The 21,310-nt window shown below is 37.6% G+C and overlaps 1 protein-coding gene across 1 annotated transcript in view; it reads right to left on the bottom strand.

Moving 5' to 3' along the window:
- LOC139115072 (DNA mismatch repair protein Msh6-like) overlaps window positions 1-21,310 on the bottom strand; it is a 118,552-nt gene that overhangs the window by 69,194 nt on the left and 28,048 nt on the right. The window contains 10 exon segments of the mRNA XM_070676949.1: window positions 8,702-8,771; window positions 9,292-9,532; window positions 14,400-14,471; window positions 15,234-15,385; window positions 15,868-15,930; window positions 16,303-16,438; window positions 16,891-16,965; window positions 17,608-17,667; window positions 18,638-18,725; window positions 20,090-20,175. Coding sequence (XP_070533050.1) covers window positions 8,702-8,771; window positions 9,292-9,532; window positions 14,400-14,471; window positions 15,234-15,385; window positions 15,868-15,930; window positions 16,303-16,438; window positions 16,891-16,965; window positions 17,608-17,667; window positions 18,638-18,725; window positions 20,090-20,175 — 1,043 coding nt within the window.

Here is a 21,310-nt window from a genome sequence, read left to right as displayed (position 1 = left end):
AAAAGATTATGAGCCTGAGTCTTCCTTCGAACTCAAAAAATTGGAATTAGAAATACAGGCAGATTTCGAGCTAAAAAAATTGGCATTAGAAAAAGAAAAAGAATTACAAATGAAAGAAAAAGAATTACAAATGGAAAGGAGAGAGAACAGGCATTAGAAAAAGAAAAAATACAAATGCAGTTAGAAATGGAAGAAAGACAGAAAGAGAGGGAATTGGAAATGAAAGAAAAAGAATTGCAAATGGAAGAAAGACAAAGGGAGAAAGAAAGAGAGGAAAAAGAAAAGGAAAGAGAATTAGCAGAACACCGACTGCAGTTAGAAATGAGACGTTTAGAGCTTAGAAAGTCAGGAAAATTCTTCCCTTCAGACAAGTTTGACATCACTAAGCATTTCAGGTTAGTTCCCCCTTTCCAAGAAAAGGATGTTGATAAATATTTCCTTCATTTTGAGAAAATTGCTCAGAGTCTGAACTGGCCTAAGGAGTCCTGGTCTATGCTTTTGCAGAGTGCTTTGGTGGGTAAAGCCAGAGAAATTTACATTCAGTTGTCAGTAGAGCAGGCTTCAGATTATGATTCTGTGAAGGAATTAATTCTCAAGGGCTATGAGTTGTGCCTGAAGCTTATCGTCAGAAATTTAGGGATTGTGAGAAGGTGAAAGATCAAACTTATGTTGAATTTGCTCGAACAAAAGAACAACTGTTTGATCGTTGGTGTTCTTCGGAAAAGGTCAGTCAGAATTATGACAAATTACGACAACTTGTTTTGATTGAGGAATTTAAAAGGTGCATTCGGAGTGACATCAAGACATTTATCAATGAACAAAAGGCAGATACATTAGAGGTTGCTGCACGTTTGGCCGATGATTATTCATTGACCCACAAATCTTCATTTCTCAGCAAACCATCCCAGTCCTTTTCATACAGAAACAATGCAGGTAAATTTAACTCGTCCTTTTCATCCAAGAATTTTTCAAAGGAGAGTAGAAAATCAAATGACAGCAGTTCACAGAGTTCAAGTAACACTCCCACATCATCAGATCCCAAGTCTCGATCTCCTTCTGACAAAGAGTTCGGTACACTTTCTTGTAATTATTGTAAGAAAGACGGCCATTTAATGTCAGAGTGTTTCAAATTGAAAAGAAAACGTGAAGGTCAAAGTGGTCAAAGTGGATCTAAGCCCACCGGCTTTATTTCTTCATCAACTCAATTAGAGTCTAATAATGTGTGTAACACATTTTCTGAGGTTAAACCCCTCTTATCCCCAATTAATGAGGTCAAGGTCAATTCTTCTCAAGATAGCATTATGGGTATTTTCGAACCATTTATTCATGATGGTTTTTATATCACTTTCTAGTGATTTTTCTTCCGCTACCCCTGTCAAAATTTTAAGAGATACCGGGGCTTCCCAGTCTCTTTTGTTGGCAGATACCCTGCCGTTTTCTGAAAAGTCATTTTCAGGTTCTAAAGTTCTTATTAAGGGGGTAGATTGTAATGACTACATTCCTGTTCCTCTCCATAATGTCTATTTGTCTTCGGACTTGTTTCTGGACCTGTGGCTTTAGGTATTAGGCCTTTTTTGCCTTTTGAAGGGATTCACCTTCTTCTTGGAAACGACCTTGCTGGGGACAAGGTCATTACTAATCCACTTGTGACTGATAATCCTAGTTTAGATCAGGATCCAGAGCCAATTGAACAAGAGATACCCGATTTATTTCCTTCATGTGCCATTACTCGAGCCATGTCGAAGTAGAAAACTTCTGAGAATCAAAATACTCTCAAAAATAATGTCACAGATGTTGACTTAAATGACACCTTTCTCAGTCAGGTGTTTGACACGGATCATTCCGTTATCCCTCGTGGATTTGAAACTTCCAGTAAAACTTCTGCTGACCAAAGTCAGACATTTTCTAGATCAAATCTCATTGCAGAACAACACAAAGACCCAGATATTTTGTCTTTGTTTGACAGGGTAGATGATGAAGGTAAAACTTCAGATAGCTCTGTTTCCTATTATACAAAGTCTGGTATTCTAATGCGTAAATGGAGACCTCCAGATGTTTTGGTTGATGACGATTGGGCTATAAAACATCAAATTGTGGTTCCAAAGCCCTACCATGCTGAAATATTGCGCCTGGCCCATGAAACCCCCTGGGCTGGTCACTTAGGAGTCAGGAAAACTTATCATAAAATTCTCAGTCACTTTTATTGGCCTAATCTCAGGCAGGATGTAGCACATTTCTGTAAAACTTGTCACACATGTCAAATGGTAGGAAAGCCGAATCAGACCATTCCAAAGGCCCCTTTACAGCCAATTCCTGCATTTCAAGAACCATTTAGTAGGATACTAATAGACTGTGTTGGGCCCCTACCAAAAGCAAGATCAGGAAATGAGTACATGTTGACAATTATGTGTACATCAACTCGGTTTCCAGAAGCCATACCACTGAGAAACATAAAGACAAAGACTATAGTGAGAGCTTTAGTAAATTTTTCACTTTATTTGGCCTCCCTAAATGTGTCCAGTCCGATCAAGGCTCCAACTTTATGTCTGGAATTTTTCAACAAGTAATGGATCAGCTAGGCATTAAACAGTATAGGTCATCCGCCTATCATCCAGAAAGTCAGGGTGCTCTTGAGCGATTTCATCAAACTTTGGAAAACATGATTAGGACCTACTGTTTTGACACAGAGAAGCAGTGGGATGAAGGAATTCATTTTTGCTCTTTGCTGTTAGAGAGTCCATTCAGGAGTCTCTTGGTTTTAGCCCATTTGAGCTTGTATTTGGACATACAGTCCGTGGCCCACTTAAGCTCGTTAAAGAGAAATTCCTATCAGACGATGATGATTGTCTGAATATTTTGCAATATGTGTCAGATTTTCGTACGAAACTCTCTAAAGCATGTGAATTAGCCAGAGAAAATCTTGAGTCATCTCAGCAGTCAATGAAAACCAAATATGATAAAAGCACCTCAAAACGGAAGTTTGAACCAGGTCAAAAAGTTCTTGTTCTACTTCCAATTCCTGGCAAACCACTCCATGCTCGTTACTTTGGGCCATACCTAATTGATAAGAAATTGAGTGATTTAAATTACATCATAATAACACCTGACAGGCCGCGAAAACAAAAACAGCTATGTCACATAAATATGCTTAAGCCATATTTTGATAGGGATAATCCTACTATAACTCAGCCTGTCAGTGCAGTCAGTTCAAACCATTATGAAGATAGTGATACTGAAACTGACTTGAGTGAAAATACTCTAAACTCAAAGCTGGGCTCGGTCAAGCTTCAGAACTCAGAAATCCTGGAGAAGCTGGAGTCTACAAAGTTGGCACACCTCCAGCCAGAACAACAACAACAGGTGAAAGAACTGCTCCATGAATATAAACACCTGTTTCAAGATGTTCCAAGAGGACAAACGTCATCTATCACGACGTTGATGTTGGGGACAGTAAGCCTGTAAAACAGCATCCATACAGACTGAATCCAACAAAAGCGAAATATCTCCAGGAAGAAATCAAATACCTGCTGGACAATGACTTTATTGAACCCAGTAAAAGTAACTGGAGTTCGCCGTGCATACTTGTTCCCAAATCAGATCACAGTTATCGTATGTGCACGGACTTTAGGAAGGTCAACACTTTAACAAAGACAGACACTTTCCCAATCCCGAGGATTGATGACTGCATCGACCGAGTGGGAAAAGCCAAGTATGTGACGAAATTTGACCTACTGAAGGGATTTTGGCAAGTCCCTCTGACGGATCGTGCTCGTGAAATATCCGCCTTTGTTACACCAGACGGATTGTTCCAGTACAAGGTGATGCCATTCGGAATGAAGAACTCTCCGGCAACGTTCCAATGGATGATCAACGACGTCATATCCGGGCTAGACGGGTGTGAAGCTTACGTCGACGACGTCGTCCTGTATAGTGACACCTGGGAGGAACACATCAAGCTCATGCGGAAGTTCTTTGAGAGACTGAGCAAAGCAATGTTGACTGTCAACCTTGCCAAATCTGAGTTTGGTTGGGCTAGGGTAACTTACCTCGGACATACTGTAGGACAGGGTGAGGTAAAACCTGTTGATGCCAAAATCAGTGCCATTTCAAGTTTTCCCATACCAAACTGCAAACGACAACTGATGCGCTTTCTCGGTATGGCTGGTTACTACAGAAAATTCTGTCCAAATTTCTCCACAATTACTGAGCCTTTGACTAACTTACTTAAAAAGAAAGTAAAGTTTGTTTGGTCAGAGCAATGCCAACAGGCATTTGATACACTTAAAGCCATACTGCAAAGTGCCCCAGTGTTGTCTGCACCAGATTTCACTTTGCCATTCAAATTAGCTGTAGATGCTAGTGATACGGCTGCTGGTGCTGTTTTATTGCAAGAGGATAGTCATGGTATAGATCATCCTGTTTGCTATTTTTCACGCAAATCTCAGAGAAACTACTCTACAATTGAAAAAGAGTGTTTATCTTTGATATTAGCTTTACAGCATTTTGAAGTTTATGTTACTTCTTCAAATCAGCCAATAGTGGTTCATATTGATCACAACCCTCTTGTTTTTCTGCAGAAATTTAAAGGCAAAAATCAGAGATTGCTAAGATGGAGTTTAATGTTACAGGAGTTTAATCTTGACATTAGACATATCAAAGGCAGAGACAATTTAATTGCAGACTGTCTCTCTCGTATTTAGAGTTTATTGTTGTTCACTTTCAAGAAATTTTATTGTTGTTCACTTTCAAGAAACTTTACTTTAGAGTAAAACAAAATTTGAGTACTTAAATCCTTTTCAAGATTACATTTGTAAAAGAAAGATTTTTCTTTGAAAAATTTTCTTTTTTTTGAAGAGGGGGTGTGTTATGTAGGTCATTTCCCCCACACTCATCATGACCTGAGTTCAATTAGTCTAGAACATTCTCAAGGTCACTGCCCTTAATGACCTCACAACCTTGAATTCAATTAGTCATGTTTGGAATGTTCTGGAAAGTTGATTAGTTGTGTAAGAGAGATAATTTTAGAACAGTAATTAGCATGTCAATAAAAGTTCTAGATTGTTCTTATATGTCTTTATAAAAGGGACGTGCACAGCTTCCAGTCAGACTTTTGGGATCGTGTCTCTTGTGTGTTACTAAACTCCAGCAGTAGTCATTCTCAAGACTTTTCAAGACCTTCACTGTCAACGCTGGATTTATACTGTGGACTTTGTGCAGCTTCAAGCCTGCAAGCCAAAGGACTGTTCATTCATCCGACTGACTGTTACAACTCTGAGACTGGAGCTTTGCCGTCCCAGCTGAGATAAGTAGTCTGTACACTTTTAAAGCTTGTACTCTGTCCCTGACTTAGCAATTAGTTTTGTTTTCGTAATAAATTTTGTTTAAACGTAAACTGCTGAGTTCACCCTTTTGTTCGTTTTCTCTGCACGTAACAACTTAAGAAGTTCAAGGTCATCAAAAGCATTATAAGGAATCATGTTACACTTTCATTGCACTGTTTACACAGATTGCATAATTGCTATAAATAGCACATGAGGAATCTGACAGCCCAGTTTTACCATAAAAACCCTATCACTTTGACCACTCTTTTAATTGACCACTCTATTTTTTTCCTCAAAAAGTAATCTTATTTTATCCTTACCAGTCAACCATAAATGGAATTAAGAACTTTCTCTACCTCTATTTATTGACCACCCTATCATGACAGACTATTATGAGCAATTTCTTTTAGATAACATAAATGGTGGTTCAGAATATATCAAAGTTGGGATTCAGGAAAGTTGCCTTTACATGTTTTAATCCTCCAAGATGGTAAGCATTTCACTATGAACTGTCAAAAAAAGTTGAACTTTCTGATAATTCCACACTAAAATTATTTTGGCTTTGATGATTTCCCAATTAATTCAATTATTTAAAATCATATTAATTATTTTTTCTGGGTGAATTGATAGGGTTTATACAGTACAAGAATTACATACAATGTAAGTCAAATTTTGACCAAAAATGAAAAAAATTCCTTAAAAATACACATTAGCATATTTCATCACAATTTGAACAAATCTAAGTTGGGTTATCCCTAGGGACCTGTATACCAAATAACATAATAGCTGTCTGACCAGCGGTTATGAAGAAGAAGATTTTTTACCAAAAACGCCTTTTTTGGCACTTATTTGCATATTTTCAACAATATCAAAAAATTAAAAAAAATAGTTTCTCAAAATCCTATTTTTCATCTACACAACAAATATCAAATCAGTAAGTACTGCGGTTCTCAAGATATTTGAGTGGACGGATGCCTCACAAACGGACATACATACATACATACATACATACATACATACATACAGACTAACGACGGACGCCGGACGGATACCCATCCCAATAGCTTCTATAGACTATAGTCTATAGTAGCTAAAAACGGATGGTCTAGAAAAAGACATTGCCAGAATGGAAATGGAAATGAAACATCTAAGAAATGCAAAATCAGAGATGGAAGACAGGTCCAAACGAAACAATCTTGTGTCGTGTTGGAATGTTTTTGTCTTATATGGAAACTATCTGTCAACATGGACAAGTAACAAATAATTTTATTTCGGAAAGGAGGTGTCATTAAGTGAAAAATGCTTTTTAATGGAGTAAAATTAAAAACTGTCAGTTACAACAAATATTTAGGTTTAATGATATCAAGCAGAAATATCTGAAGTAAAGCTATTGTCACGCTCTTAGACCAAGCCAGAAAAGCTATGGGCACTGTCTTTCATATGATTAAAAACACTGGCACTTTTTTTGTATTTAACACTTTTTCAATTCAATGATATTGCCAGTTCTAACATATGGAGCTGAAATATGAGGCTATGAGAGGTATTAAGTTGCCGAAAGAGTACAACTGAAATATTGAAAAGCTTTTACGGGCGTAAAATCATCCACGCCGGATGCATGTATTTTGGGTGATTCTAGAAGATATCAAATCTTTATTCACACTTTCAAAAAACTACTTTTATACTGGTTTAAGTTATTAAAAATTGCCCACAAATAGAGTAGCAAAACATGCTTACGAGCAAGATGTGACACTTGATAAAAATGGAAAAGAATCGTGGGCAACTCATGTCAAATGTTAATTGTTTGACCATGGTTTTGGAGATTTCTGGCTCTGGCAAGGTCCAGGGGATTTTGATTTTTTTGTTTACAATATCATGACATGAATAAGTGATAGTTTCAAACAAAGCTGGTTTTCAGACATCTGCTGCAAGAATAAACTTCCTTTGTACTGTTACTTTAAAACACTTTCAATCTATGATTTCAAACTAAAGAGCGCCCTCATTAGTCTCAGAACATGTGGTGTGGGTTTGGCAGTTGAGGAGGGAAGGGCACAGGGGCTTGATTTTGAGGTTAGAATTTGTAAAGTTTGTGTATCTACTGAGATTGAGGATGAATACCACTTTGTTTGTATCTGTCCTTTATACCAGAATTTAAGAAGTACTTATTTACCAAGATGGGCATATATTTTTCCAACAACCGAAAAAATATTATTCACTTATGGCATCAAATAACAAAAATGAAATTTTGAAACTGGCATTATTTGTATATAAAGCAACAAATTTGAGAAAAGAATGTATGTAATCTGTTTTTGTACTCTCTCTGTAAAACTTTGTGTGTATTGTAAATTAATTTGCAATATGGACCGGAGGTCTAAAAGAGCAATAAAGCATTATATTGATCAACTTGACCTGATGGTGGCAGATAAACCTGGCAGGATCTGTATAATACAGAGAATAAGATCATTTCAATTGTGAAAGGACAATAATTACTTTCAATCAAGTACCAATATTGTTAAGGGTAGCACACTATTGATCAACTGTTTTACTGAAGCATGAGCTTTCAAAGACAACAGTCCCCTTCATCAGATGCACTTGTAGAATGGACAAGGAAGCACAAGGCCAAATGCATTGTGGGTAATGGACAATAAAAACGGAAGGTGTCAAATATTAGTATTGGTATCAGTCAAGATCATCATGGCTCTACTTACTTACTTCTAACTTACTTTGGCTATTGTCTTTATTGACATAATCTTAATCAACAACATTTTAAAACTTAAAGATTATGTACTCAATAGTGTAAAGAGTATTTCAACATCTGTAATGCCATTGCAGGAGTATTTCAACGTCTGTAATGCCATTGCAGGAGTATTTCAATATCTGTAATGCCATTGCAGGAGTATTTCAACGTCTGTAATGCCATTGCAGGAGTATTTCAACATCTGTAATGCCATTGCAGGAGTATTTCAACATCTGTAATGCCATTGCAGGAGTATTTCAACATCTGTAATGCCATTGCAGGAGTATTTCAACGTCTGTAATGCCATTGCAGGAGTATTTCAACATCTGTAATGCCATTGCAGGAGTATTTCAACGTCTGTAATGCCATTGCAGGAGTATTTCAACATCTGTAATGCCATTGCAGGAGTATTTCAACATCTGTAATGCCATTGCAGGAGTATTTCAACATCTGTAATGCCATTGCAGGAGTATTTCAATATCTGTAATGCCATTGCAGGAGTATTTCAACTTCTGCAATGCCATTGCAGGAGTATTTCAACATCTGTAATGCCATTGCAGGAGTATTTCAACGTCTGTAATGCCATTGCAGGAGTATTTCAACGTCTGTAATGCCATTGCAGGAGAAATGGACATATGCTACTTACCAAGTAATTGCTCCTAGTGCACTGACAGCTAACTCAAATCCCTCTTTAGCAGTCAATCCAAGAGTGTCCGCTGGGAAAGTAGACAAAATGCATGATCAGCACACACACATTGGTACAATCAGTGTTTGGAAGGGTCTGCAGTAGTGAAGAGTTGAGCTCTATACGGGAATCATCTTTTGAAAGAATCAATGGATGTTTTAACATCTAGTCTAGTAAATCAAATCTCATCCAATGTAATGAATAACCCTCATTCACAAACCAAAATGACAAGTAGCATTTATTCATTGGAGTTGTTGAGGGAAATTTCTGCACATGTAATCAATGTCTTGTTCATGGTAATATTTTACTGAGTTACTAAAATCAAAGACACTCTCCATGTTTAATGAGAAAGATGAATAGACTTATTTTACATTGATGCTGTCAAGAACAAGATTGAATTCATTTATCTGGGAGTTTACTACCACCCTTTGACAAAGCAAAACTTGTTTTGAAGTTTGATATTCTGAACTGGAATATATCAATATGGTATGTCACTTTCAAATTAGTAGCAAAATGGATCATTCTAATGAAATGGCAACAAATATATTTACTTTCCGAGAGCATTTCTTTAATTCCATCAGGCCAAACCTCTTCATCAGCAGTTTCATTTTCACCATCTTCAGTATTCTTCTTCTGTACGACAAAATAGTTTTCTTCTGCAAGATGTTTCAAGGTTTTAGTGCTATCCCAGAATTCAGAGCCAGACGAAAGAGAATCTTTAATGACAGATGCTAGATTTTGATTCAAAACTTGGTTCGTTTTTGTTGAAAGTTTACCCTTTTCGATCAGCACCTGTATGAAAGAATAAGAAATTGCTATTAATATTGGCTGTCAATAGTATACCACTGCATTCTCTAAGCAATATGACCACTGCATTCTCTAAGCAATATGACCACTGCATTCTCTAAGCAATATGACCACTGCATTCTCTAAGCAATATGACCACTGCATTCTCTAAGCAATATGACCACTGCATTCTCTAGGCAATATGACCACTGCATTCTCTAAGCAATATGACCACTGCATTCTCTAAGCAATATGACCACTGCATTCTCTAAGCAATATGACCACTGCATTCTCTAAGCAATATGACCACTGCATTCTCTAAGCAATATGACCACTGCATTGTCTAAGCAATATGACCACTGCATTCTCTAAGCAATATGACCACTGCATTCTCTAAGCAATATGACCACTGCATTCTCTAGGCAATATGACCACTGCATTCTCTAAGCAATATGACCACTGCATTCTCTAAGCAATATGACCACTGCATTCTCTAAGCAATATGACCACTGCATTCTCTAAGCAATATGACCAATGCATTCTCTAAGCAATATGACCACTGCATTCTCTAAGCAATATGACCACTGCATTCTCTAAGCAATATGACCACTGCATTCTCTAAGCAATATGACCACTGCATTCTAGTCTAAGCAATGCGACTTCAAAAATTCTGCTTTCTGTTTTGACATGTTCACAGCTAATTTCTTGTTTTAGAAGCAAAGGGGTTTTGGCACTTTATTGTTGCCATTCAACAATATATAGTACGGTAAGAGTACTTTCATTTCCACTAAGGACTGCCTCAGCACTCAAATTATCATCTTGAGATGTCTGACATTTATTGAAATTCTGAATTATCATTATTCTCTTAAAGGGCCTATGACATGATTTCCAAAGTTTTTTATTTTTTCCCTTCAAAAACTCAGCTAGGGGACCTGTCTCAGTTCGGAAAGATGTGCGCGAAGGGCAAAATTAAACTCCTTTTTCATGCCTGGTGATCAGGGGGCCTCTTCGCACCCAAGCCAGGCAGCGGTATTTGCATATTGACCAAGAGGTAAAATTGACGTCATTTGTACTACGCTATTGTCATGAAAGTGTATTTAGCAGTCCTTGTATAAATTAGACCTAAAACAAGTCAGCTATATAAACAGTGCTCACAGACGCCCAGTAAACACTGGCAAGGAAGCCACGCCGGTGGTCCAGCTGCAGGGACTTCTCAAGTTGCTTCCAGCGAGGACAGTGTTGACCAGAATTCAGAAAGTGATTTTGACGGGAATTAGCTTGAAGGCGCATAGGCAACCCAAGGCATCCGGGACGAGTGGTTCTAAATCAGAGTCAGATTCTGACTCTGAAGGACAAAGCGCGAGTGAACAAAGCAATGTAATGCTCGGGACAGATTTGAAAGTACGATTTCAATTCAATTCAATTCAATTCAATTCAATAGAACTTTATTTATCCCAAACACGGGCAATTAAAAGCGTGGCTCAAATACAACATCAAAAAAAATATATAATAAAATAATTTACAAAATGTTAGGAGACGCAGGACTATATAAAAAAAACAGTTTAGGAATCATTTAAAAGCCGCACAGCGGTTGGAATGAATGACAACTTGCGCCGGTTTGACCTGCAAGCCGGGTATCTAAGCCGCCGACCAGAGGGAAGTGTGTCAAACTCTGCTGATAAAATATGATCACTAGACAAAAGAATTGAGCGGGCTTTCCTGAGTACTTGCTGATTATGAAACGTAGAAAGACTTCTCTGGGGTATACCAATTAGTTTTGAGCTAAGTGAAACAATTCTATCAAGTGAAGTTTTGTTTTTAACAGACAGATTTTGATACCAACAAATGAATGAAAATGAAATAACGCTTTCAATGTAAGATTTATAAAAAAGAGATAAAATTTGTCTATCAACCATGAATGAACGCAGTTTCCTTAAAAAGTACAATCTTTGCTGCCCCTTCTTCAAGATAGCATTGGTGTTATGATCCCATTTCAATTTGTTGTCAAATATTGAACCAAGGTATGTATACTTCGAAACAATCTCGACTTCTTGATCGTGAACAATGGACGTAGGAGGGTTGCGTTCTTGCCTCCTAAAATCAATTATCATTTCCTTAGTTTTCTTAACATTTAAGTTTAGATACGAATTATCACACCACTCAACAAACTCGCCAAGAGCGGGACCATGATGACATTCTGATCCCTGTAGAAGTGAAAGCAGAGCACTATCGTCAGCAAACTTAACAAGATGGCTACCTTCATGTGTACTTCTACAATCGTCAGTATAAAGGATGTACAACAGAGGAGACAGAACGCAACCATGAGGAGAACCTGTATTTGTTTGAATGAAACTTGACAAAAGACCATTGACAAACACCATTTGTGATCTATTTGTAAGAAAGTCAATAATCCAAAGAACAAGTTGATTGCTAAAATTAAATTTTAAGAGTTTTTCTGCAAGGATGTGGGGTTGGATTGTGTTGAAAGCTCTGGAGAAATCTGCAAAAAGGATTCTTGCATGAGCACCTGTTTTTTTCTAAGTGTTTGTACAGTGTATTGAGAATGAAAAGCTTAGCATCTTCAACACCTTTTCCCGGTAAATATGCAAATTGTAGGGGGTCTAGTTTGTTGCCAACCATTGTCAGAATAATGGACTTAATTATTTTCTCAAATGTTTTCATTACCAGGGATGTAAGAGCAACAGGTCGAAAATTATTGGGTTCTTTAGGGCTAGCTTTCTTTGAGACTGGTACTACGTACACAGTACAGTACAGTACACTCAGTGTGCAGTTTTCGGACGACCTCAGTTTTCGGACATGCAATCACATTCTGTTCGTCGGACTCACTTCGCTCCGTAATGATAGCGTTTTACAAGTTGTGTGACCTCATATTAAGTGAAGTGATACTGCTGTCCCGTTTTGGATAGTTTGTTTAGTAGAAGCTATTTCGGGCTATACAAATTTGGCGAAGTTAGCCAGACCATACGATAAAAGGTGCCGAAAGCAATACACAGAGACAGCCCATATGTCCGGTAGGTAAGTGCCAAACACGTCGAAATATGGTTATGTCATCTATTAAACGTAACTAATTATCACGAAATATTTACATTCAGTTTTTTAAACACATCGAAAATGAAAATTGGGGTTTTGAAGTTTCAAATTATCAACATTTAGCCCCTACTCACTTTCCAAATACGACGTCCAATTATTGCGATAATAGTCCGATTACTACGCACTCAACACGGGGTAAAAAATTTTGCAACTTGACCCCCTAAATACCACTTCCGTCGTGTTAACACTTTGACAATATACACAAAAGGTGTGGTAATAAGAATTCGTAGTGTTCGTCATTTATGAAATGGCTTTGGCTGGGCAAAATTCACTGCCCTTTCCGAAAACTAACACTCTGAGTGTAGTTGTGTTGGACGTCGACCTTTGAAAGAACTATCATTTCCTTGGAGCACGAGACAAAAGGTGCAATCGACCCATGTTCCCGTGCATTTTCATAGCAAACGAATCCTGCAAAAGTGATGCGTTAGGCCTATTTTGTACATGTTTTGATTAAGAAAAACAAAGAGAGCTTGTCGCCGCACTGTCGGGTCGCCATTTTGAATCGCCGTCTTCACCATATTCACAATTGTGTAGAGACGGGAAGCTTCCTGGCGCGCAAATGTTCCAGATGAAATTTCCCATATTTGGCACGAAAGTAGAGTACACTTAATCAGATAGCCTGACAAGTCATTTTAATTTCAGTCATTTTAATTTACTCGATCGGCGAGGCGATCGGCCGTACACGAGACATGTGACCGTTGGTAATCTCCTGAAAAGAACATGTCACTATAGCATGTTCTCTCGTGCGTTGCGCGTTGGGTGTACGTTCTGAGCGAAGGAAGCCCTTGCCTCACGCACTTACGGACATGATATTGCGAAGGTGTGAAAGACTGTTTGCCCGTATTAAGGTAGCTACATACCTTTTAGACACTTTCAGATTTTTATTTTTTTCTCAATTGAACACGTCCCAAACCCCAATAAAGTATACATTTTCTGAAAGCCCTGATATAGAGCTATCCGACCGTGCACAGTACACGGTCATTATTTGCATAAGAGTCACGTGACAAGCGTTTTGCTGAACCTTCCAAAAACCGGTTTTTTCCGCCTTATGCAAACACGCTGCGAGATTTCTGGTTGGAATTTCTTCATTGACAAGCCTTGACAATATCCTTCAAAACCGTGTCTGGGATTTTCTTTATATGCCTTTGTTTTTTTTTAATGCGCACTTAAAGGTGTTAGATGAAGGTGCTTTTCAAGGAATTTTAATTATTACGCCATATAATTTGAATGGAGCCTCCGGGAAAAAATCGCAGACACGGTTTTGAAGGATATTGTCAAGGCTTGTCAATGAAGAAATTCCAACCGGAAATCTTGCAGCGTGTTCGCATAAGGCGGGAAAAACCGGTTTTTGGACGGTTCAGCAAAACGCTTGTCACGTGACTCTTATGCAAATAATGACCGTGTACTGTGCACGGTCGGATAGCTCTATATCAGGGCTTTCAGAAAATGTATACTTTATTGGGGTTTGGGACGTGTTCAATTGAGAAAAAAATAAAAATCTGAAAGTGGCTAAAAGGTATATAGCTACCTTAAGATAAATCGTCGGCTCAACTTCGAAAAGCCGAAAAAGTCGAACGAGTTGGGCTAGGGGTACACGCCCACCCGTAACTTTTACTTGCATTTTATCTGGACAAGGGGGGGCGATACTCAATGCAAGACATTGACGTTGGCTAACTTCAAGACCCAAAGAGTGATTTTACGTTTGGTTGTATAGGGCATGTCATAGGCCCTTTAAACACGCCAAACTGATTTTGACACCTACCTGAGCCGGAGTGAAATGAGCAATCAGGGTTCTAAACCTGGAACAGTGCCGATCATCTTGAAATTGTCCAAGCTGAGTAGTCAAACAGAAAGATCACACAATATTATGATGCATTAATTCATGGGGTTTGCCTCTGGTAGATACATATGTCCAGCTATTACACCAACTTATAAAATATGCAATTGTCATTCAATTGCTTTAAACTATTCTCTGTAAATAATTTGGGCAAATCTGAAGGCACAGACAAGCATTCTACCAGATTTTACTCAAGCAAAAGTGGTTTGGTAAAACAAATTTTGTACAATGACCATGAAAGATATGTGTTTTTATACAATGTTTAACTGCATGTGGACTAAATGACTGACTGTTATATAAGTCCATCTTTGAAATTTACCACAGTGACTACTTCTGTCAAGATCATTATCAAATCATCACAGTCTTCTAAAGTAAGATAATATGCGTCTTGAAAGTGAAAGATTTGAACTTTTGCTAAAACTTTCTAAAATGAGAATTTTAATCATACTCTTACCAAATCAACAATCCAAATCAGGGGTCACCCTGCAAAGTTGGGAACTAGCGAAACAAATTACCCAACATTTTGCGATATTTGAAATTCAAGATGGCCACCATCCCTGTGTTAACTCTATGGAGAAAAATGAAACTTTCGATTTTCGAAAAAGTAAGATGGTAAAAGCTTTTCTTTCTCCAAGAGCTTTGAAAAGAGCCCTAACATGTGGTATATATAAGAAAATAATGTACAAATTTGAGAGTCTCAATATCTGTCCCAGAGGAACAGAGGAACCTAACTATTTTTGTAATCCTTGTAATACTCACATGAAATTTACCGATGGAAGTATCAACAAAACACACACCAAAGATACATTCACCACCCACTACATCATCACACGGCTTCTCTGTCACAGCCAGTAAGTAACTATTGTCCGCTTCACAGACGTCTCCATCAATGTAACTGTAAGTTTTTGTTCCTGCAACAGAAAAAATGTAAGTTCTTTCAATACAGTGAATCAAATACTTTAACACTGTCGCATAAACATAGATACAACCCATCACAAATCTATACATTGGCATGCATAGCCAACTGCAACTAAAAAGTGGAAGTATTCTTCACAAACCTAACACCTCCAAAATGTGGTACAGCCCTATTGTCTTGAGTGGTGTGGTTCAGACAATAACAGAGAAATAGGGTGATATGGGCACACAGTGGTTTGATTAAAATATGGACTGGTGGTAGCCATGCAGGATTGGTGAGTAACAAATTTTTCTGATGTATTAAATGCAGTAAGCATTCTGCAACTTAAAACAGTCTCTTGATATTGGACGTCAAAAGCTGAAGCAGAATGACATGAATTAAGTTTAAATCCCTCTTGTAGTTGGATTCCAGGGACAGGAATATCCTGCTATTTATGCAAGAAAGTATTTCAAATTAAACATTTTTGACAATACTTACCCTTCGTAGAAATTCTGCAAAGTTCACGCTTGACAACTTTATCAAATTTTGTTGGTTTGGCCACTGTTGAGAAAAAACATTAAGTCCTTGATACAGAGACTGAATAATGGATTCAAACATGATTATACATAAACAAATCACCAACATGGTTTTTAGAGTAACCTGTTTTACTTTAACACTTGACTACCATCATTAAATCAAAGGAGCAATTATTTGGATGTGAACCTCAATCCTAATGATTTCAGAAGCCAAGTCCTGAGATTATTAGCCAAAATACTTCCAGGAGAAAAGGCACTCAAATAAACAAAAAAAATACAAATTTTTCAAAAAGATTTTGAAAATAATCAATGGCATTTTTGGACTAAGAGAAATGTCAACATTAAAACATTGAAGACAAAACAAAGAAATTAAAGTCAAAACCAGAAGACATCTTACTTTTCTTGACTCTTTCATTCATCATGTCTGGCGTCTCAGTCTGTTCTATCCTAGCAACTCTGTATCCTTTCTCAATCAGTGTGTTGGCATAGCGACCAAATGCTATCTCTGGAAACCCAGAATGAGCAAACTGACCCTGTCAATCAAAGACAATTTCAAGATTGAGAAAAATCCATGGTTGCCATGGAATATTATAAGTTTGTAGGGGTCAGCATATCACCTGGTCTAAGTTCATCTTCTTGTCGTTTTGTAAAGAGGCTATAACCCTTTCGCTGCTACTGGCCAGATAGTACACAGACAGAGAAAGTGAGAGTCTCTGTCTTGTACCTAATGTCTACTGTCCGATATCCAGATAAATAATTTGCCTGGCAACTAGAATGATGAAAGGTGGACAGTGGAAAGTGAGTCTGAGTTAAAGAATTTTTTAGCTTACTAGCTGGTATGGTCAGTTGCTGAATCTGAAAATGACTTGTACACATTTTCATTAAAATTATTGACTCCAAAACAATTAAGCTGAAATGACTTGCAGACACATTCATTATAGAAACATTGATTCCAAAAAAAAGTAAGCTGAAATAGCTTCTTTACCTTCATGTATATAAGACCAAGTTCCTTCACAGCTACCTCACTATCCATGTGATACAGCTCATAAAATTTTCCCATCTGCAAAACGGAGTGTATAATTGTTAATAGTTATTATAATGTCATGAAAATAGCTGATGCCTTTGCTTTAGGATTGTCATGACAAAATAGTCCAAGTGAAAAATTCAATAATATAAAAATAAAGGGCGATGCGCTGACCATTAACATTTATTTGTGGGCAAGGGCAAATAGAAAGCCAAAAATTAATCAGTCAGGCTTGCCAAGCCCGGTAATTTTTGCTTTTCTCGCACCTGCGTCAATAAATAAACGTTAATGGTCAGGGCACAGTCTGTTATATCCATTATATTATCAACGAACCCAAGAAAACCGTCAAAATTTACGAAAATTTCCCACATGAAAGACAATAGGGCCCCAGAACTGTGCAACACATGACGCACTGTCACGTGCCCTGTTAAAGTTTTTCAAATCCGAAGATTTTTTCGGAAAAAAGTATCTAAACTTGGCCCACAAGTGCTCCATTTTATTTTGTGATTATGTTTTAGCTGTAAAGTTACGATGTTTACAATACTGTAAGTTGTTAATATCATTATTCATATTCATGGGCATGTAAACACACCATTACTGTGTATTTGTGGTGAGTCACATGGTTCAGCTCCACCAATTAAAATGTGACGGACATGGTAATATATTGGATATTCATACCTTGAAAAACATCACTGTATCAAAGTTTTTAGATTTCATCTCCCACCACTGTCTCATGGCCTGAAAGATAACATAAAATTCTTGTATTATTGAGTCAAGAACACTGATTTTTGAAAGGCATGTTTTTCAATGCCAAGGAATTACCTTGATTCAGATGATAAGACAATTACAGTAAAGCTACTTCTGTTGTTTTCTTCTGGAACTGAAGTTAAGTCTGTACATCTGTTCTATAAAGTGCTAACAATACCGCTTTACTTAAACCTTATCCTGCTGGGCCTTTTTGGCAGGGCAACATTCCATAGACATTGATACTCAGGGTCTGTCTCTGGCAGGGCAACATTTCATAGACATTGATACTTAGGGACCATCTCAGATTGTCGCATAAGTTGAAAAAGCGAAATTCGCTAGTTTACGGGGGACGAGTTTGACCTCCGTTCAATTAGTGAACTTCACTTTCATACTTTTATTTTGTGATCACAAGTTCTTCAGTAGCTATGGTAAAATGCTACATTGTACTCTAAGGCAGACATCAACATTTCGAACTTTTGAACTTTCGTTTATGGGGAGGGGGAGGGGTTTTGATCTAAACAAAGGAATTCCATTTCTTGAACTTATGCGACAATCTGAGACGGTCCCTTAACACCCTAGCTTATTGTTTTTAGTCAACAGAGTATGTGCATTACAGGAATTTAACTCCTGAGTTTTATCAAACTCACTTCAGACCAATTGGTCTGGAGGGGTACTTATGGCAACAGGAGAATTGTGATACACATGCAAATAAAACCTATTTGCTTACAATCAGGTGCAATTCTTAAAATTGTAAACTCTGAAGGGTTACTGCCTGAGGGAAGCTTTGTGATACTGTTGAGGTGACTCTGTGAAACAAGAGATGGTACACAAAGGAGAAAGATACAAACAAGGAGAAATAATTGTGAACCAATTTTTTTGCTAACAAAACATACATACAGAATCAGATAAATAACCAACAAACAAGCAAATGGAAGAAGCATAGAACAATATGACAACTTACTGGTGTACAACTTTGAAGAAAACTGTCAGGTACGTAAAGAGTACTGGGGTCATAGTCTGTGTCAGTGTGTAAACGTTTCTTCTTATCTCTGATACACAATAAAACAAAAGACAAAATCTTAGGTCTTTCCTTCTATGCTATTTGGAAATTCTTGCTTAAACAGGTTTCACTGGGTCACTAGTACATTTGACCCTTTGTGCCAATGTTAGTAGCATGGATGTAGAAGCAGGACGGATTCACAACCAAATCCAATCACTGGTTTTGACATGTTCTAATCCCTTTATGCCTTTGCTGGAGATCCCTTTCTCTCAAATTATAGTGACCACCACTATGCCAAACAAACACAGGGCCTGGTTGTTCCCTTACTGTGTCTTTCTTTTAGAGTTGTCATCCTGTAACAAGGCTGGAGAAAATAAACATGCTACAATCCATTACACAATATTGAGGTGATATCAATACCTTGACATTCCTGTCTGTGTCAATAACATCTGTTTAAAATACATAAAATGAACTCCAATGTACCTGATTTCGTTGGTGGCCCATAACAGATGCTATGTCAGCCTTAAGCAACCACACTTTCACCTATAGAGGGCACTGTGTAAACCCCAAAACCCCCCAAACCCCCCATCCTCACCCAAATCAAGATCAATGGCAGCTGTTCACTCTAAGTGTTTGTGATAAACTATAGCAGGTTGTCTGAATTTTGAAGTAGGGGACTCAATCCCAGGGATTGATCTAGTCTGTAAGAGGATTATGAAGGTGTTATAGCCTTTTGTTTTCCATTGAAATTGTAATCTAGTAAGTAAATTTCCTGGTATTACAATCTGACGCCTGACCCATGCCTTTAACAAGCTGTCAGTATTGATTAAATGTAGTAAAATGGTAATACGAATATTAAAAATCTATGTTGATGAAGAACTTATTTCCACGATGAAAAGCAACATCCCCTTGAAAATTGGCAAGTCCTTCTAGTGAAATAGTTTTTCAACAGATCAGAAAGTCAGAAAAAGCTCACTGTAGGGGCACTCCATAAATTCAGCAACATACCACTTCCCTACTTTGTTATCAGGGGATTAATCTCACACCTTAACATTTGCAAACAGAATACATGTATGTTGTTGTGTACATTATACAGGCACTGCTGGAACTACTTTCAGGTTCATCATTTGACAGCAAAGAGTTTGGCCAGCAAGACCATTTTTTCCTCATTTTACATGCTCTGCTAAACTGATAGTTATTGCATAGAAAAACACTGTGCAGTTCCATAGCCTACAACTTTTCCTTGACAATGTTATTGGTGATGGGGAAAGATCATAGGCTACAGAACTGCAGAAAGTGCATGGAATTAACTGTGGAAGAAAACTTATGCAATTAACTTGCTACAAACTAAATGATTGGTCATATGTAAGACATGAAGACCAATGAGAATGACTGTTACATGAATATTCTTACTTTCTTTTGCCATCTTTAAGCCATTCATAATCATGGTGTGGAAACTTTTCTGCAGCATCAACTCGTGGTGATGGTGAACTGATGACCTGAAAAAAATCAAATAAATTGTTAGTATTGGTAATAATTGTGAATTGGATCATAAAGACTTCACTACCCCTTGCATATTTAGTCTTTTCAGAAATTTTGTTGATGAAGGGGAAATGTCCATTTCACTGAAGAGTTCATATTGAAGAGTCTAGTAAGCACAACAGTGTACAAGACAACAGTGTACAAGACAACAGTGTACAAGACAACAGTGTACAAGACAACAGTGTACAAGACAACAGTGTACAAGACAACAGTGTACAAGACAACAGTGTACAAGACAACAGTGTACAAGACAACAGTGTACAAGACAACAGTGTACAAGACAACAGTGTACAAGACAACATGTGAAACAAGACAACAGTGTACAAGACAACATGTGAAACAAGACAACAGTGTACAAGACAACATGTGAAACAAGACAACAGTGTACAAGACAACAGTGTACAAGACAACAGTGTACAAGACAACAGTGAAACAAGACAACAGTGTACAAGACAACAGTGTACAAGACAACAGTGTACAAGATAACATGTGAAACAAGACAACAGTGTACAAGACAACAAGTGTACAAGACAACAGTGTACAAGACAACAGTGTGAAACAAGACGATAGAAAGGTCCCTGTAAGTTTCCTTCCTCATGGACAAAATTGTTTTTAAAAAGTGACACTGACAGTTGGTGTCCATTATTGATCAAAATAGACTGATACTGATATGAACTCTGTCCATACCAAACAAACTCAGAAACATTTTCCAAGTTTTTTCTACTGCCTTTACATATTCTAGGGATAATAACTTTCACTTGAAGGAAAGAGCCCTTCAGTCCATCTACATGTATCTAACATCCTGATTTGAGTTGCACAGAATTTTGTAAAATTCTTTCCTCTTTATTTTATAGGGGCTGCAGTACTAGATACTGTCAGCCAATCCACGAGAAAGCAGCACTGTTTTCCAAAGCAAAAGCCTATGTGCAACAACATTGCAGATGATTTGAACCAAGTCTGTTTTCAACAACATTGCAGATGATCTGAACCAAGTCTGTTTTCAACAACATTGCAGATGATTTGAACCAAGTCTGTTTTCAACAACATTGCAGATGATTTGAACCAAGTCTGTTTTCAACAACATTGCAGATG

The sequence above is a fragment of the Ptychodera flava genome, chromosome 17 (genome assembly GCF_041260155.1).
Source record: "Ptychodera flava strain L36383 chromosome 17, AS_Pfla_20210202, whole genome shotgun sequence".
NCBI classification, from domain to species: domain Eukaryota; kingdom Metazoa; phylum Hemichordata; class Enteropneusta; family Ptychoderidae; genus Ptychodera; species Ptychodera flava.
Note: the sequence above shows the minus strand (reverse complement) of the source record. Positions and strands in the feature narration are given on the sequence as shown.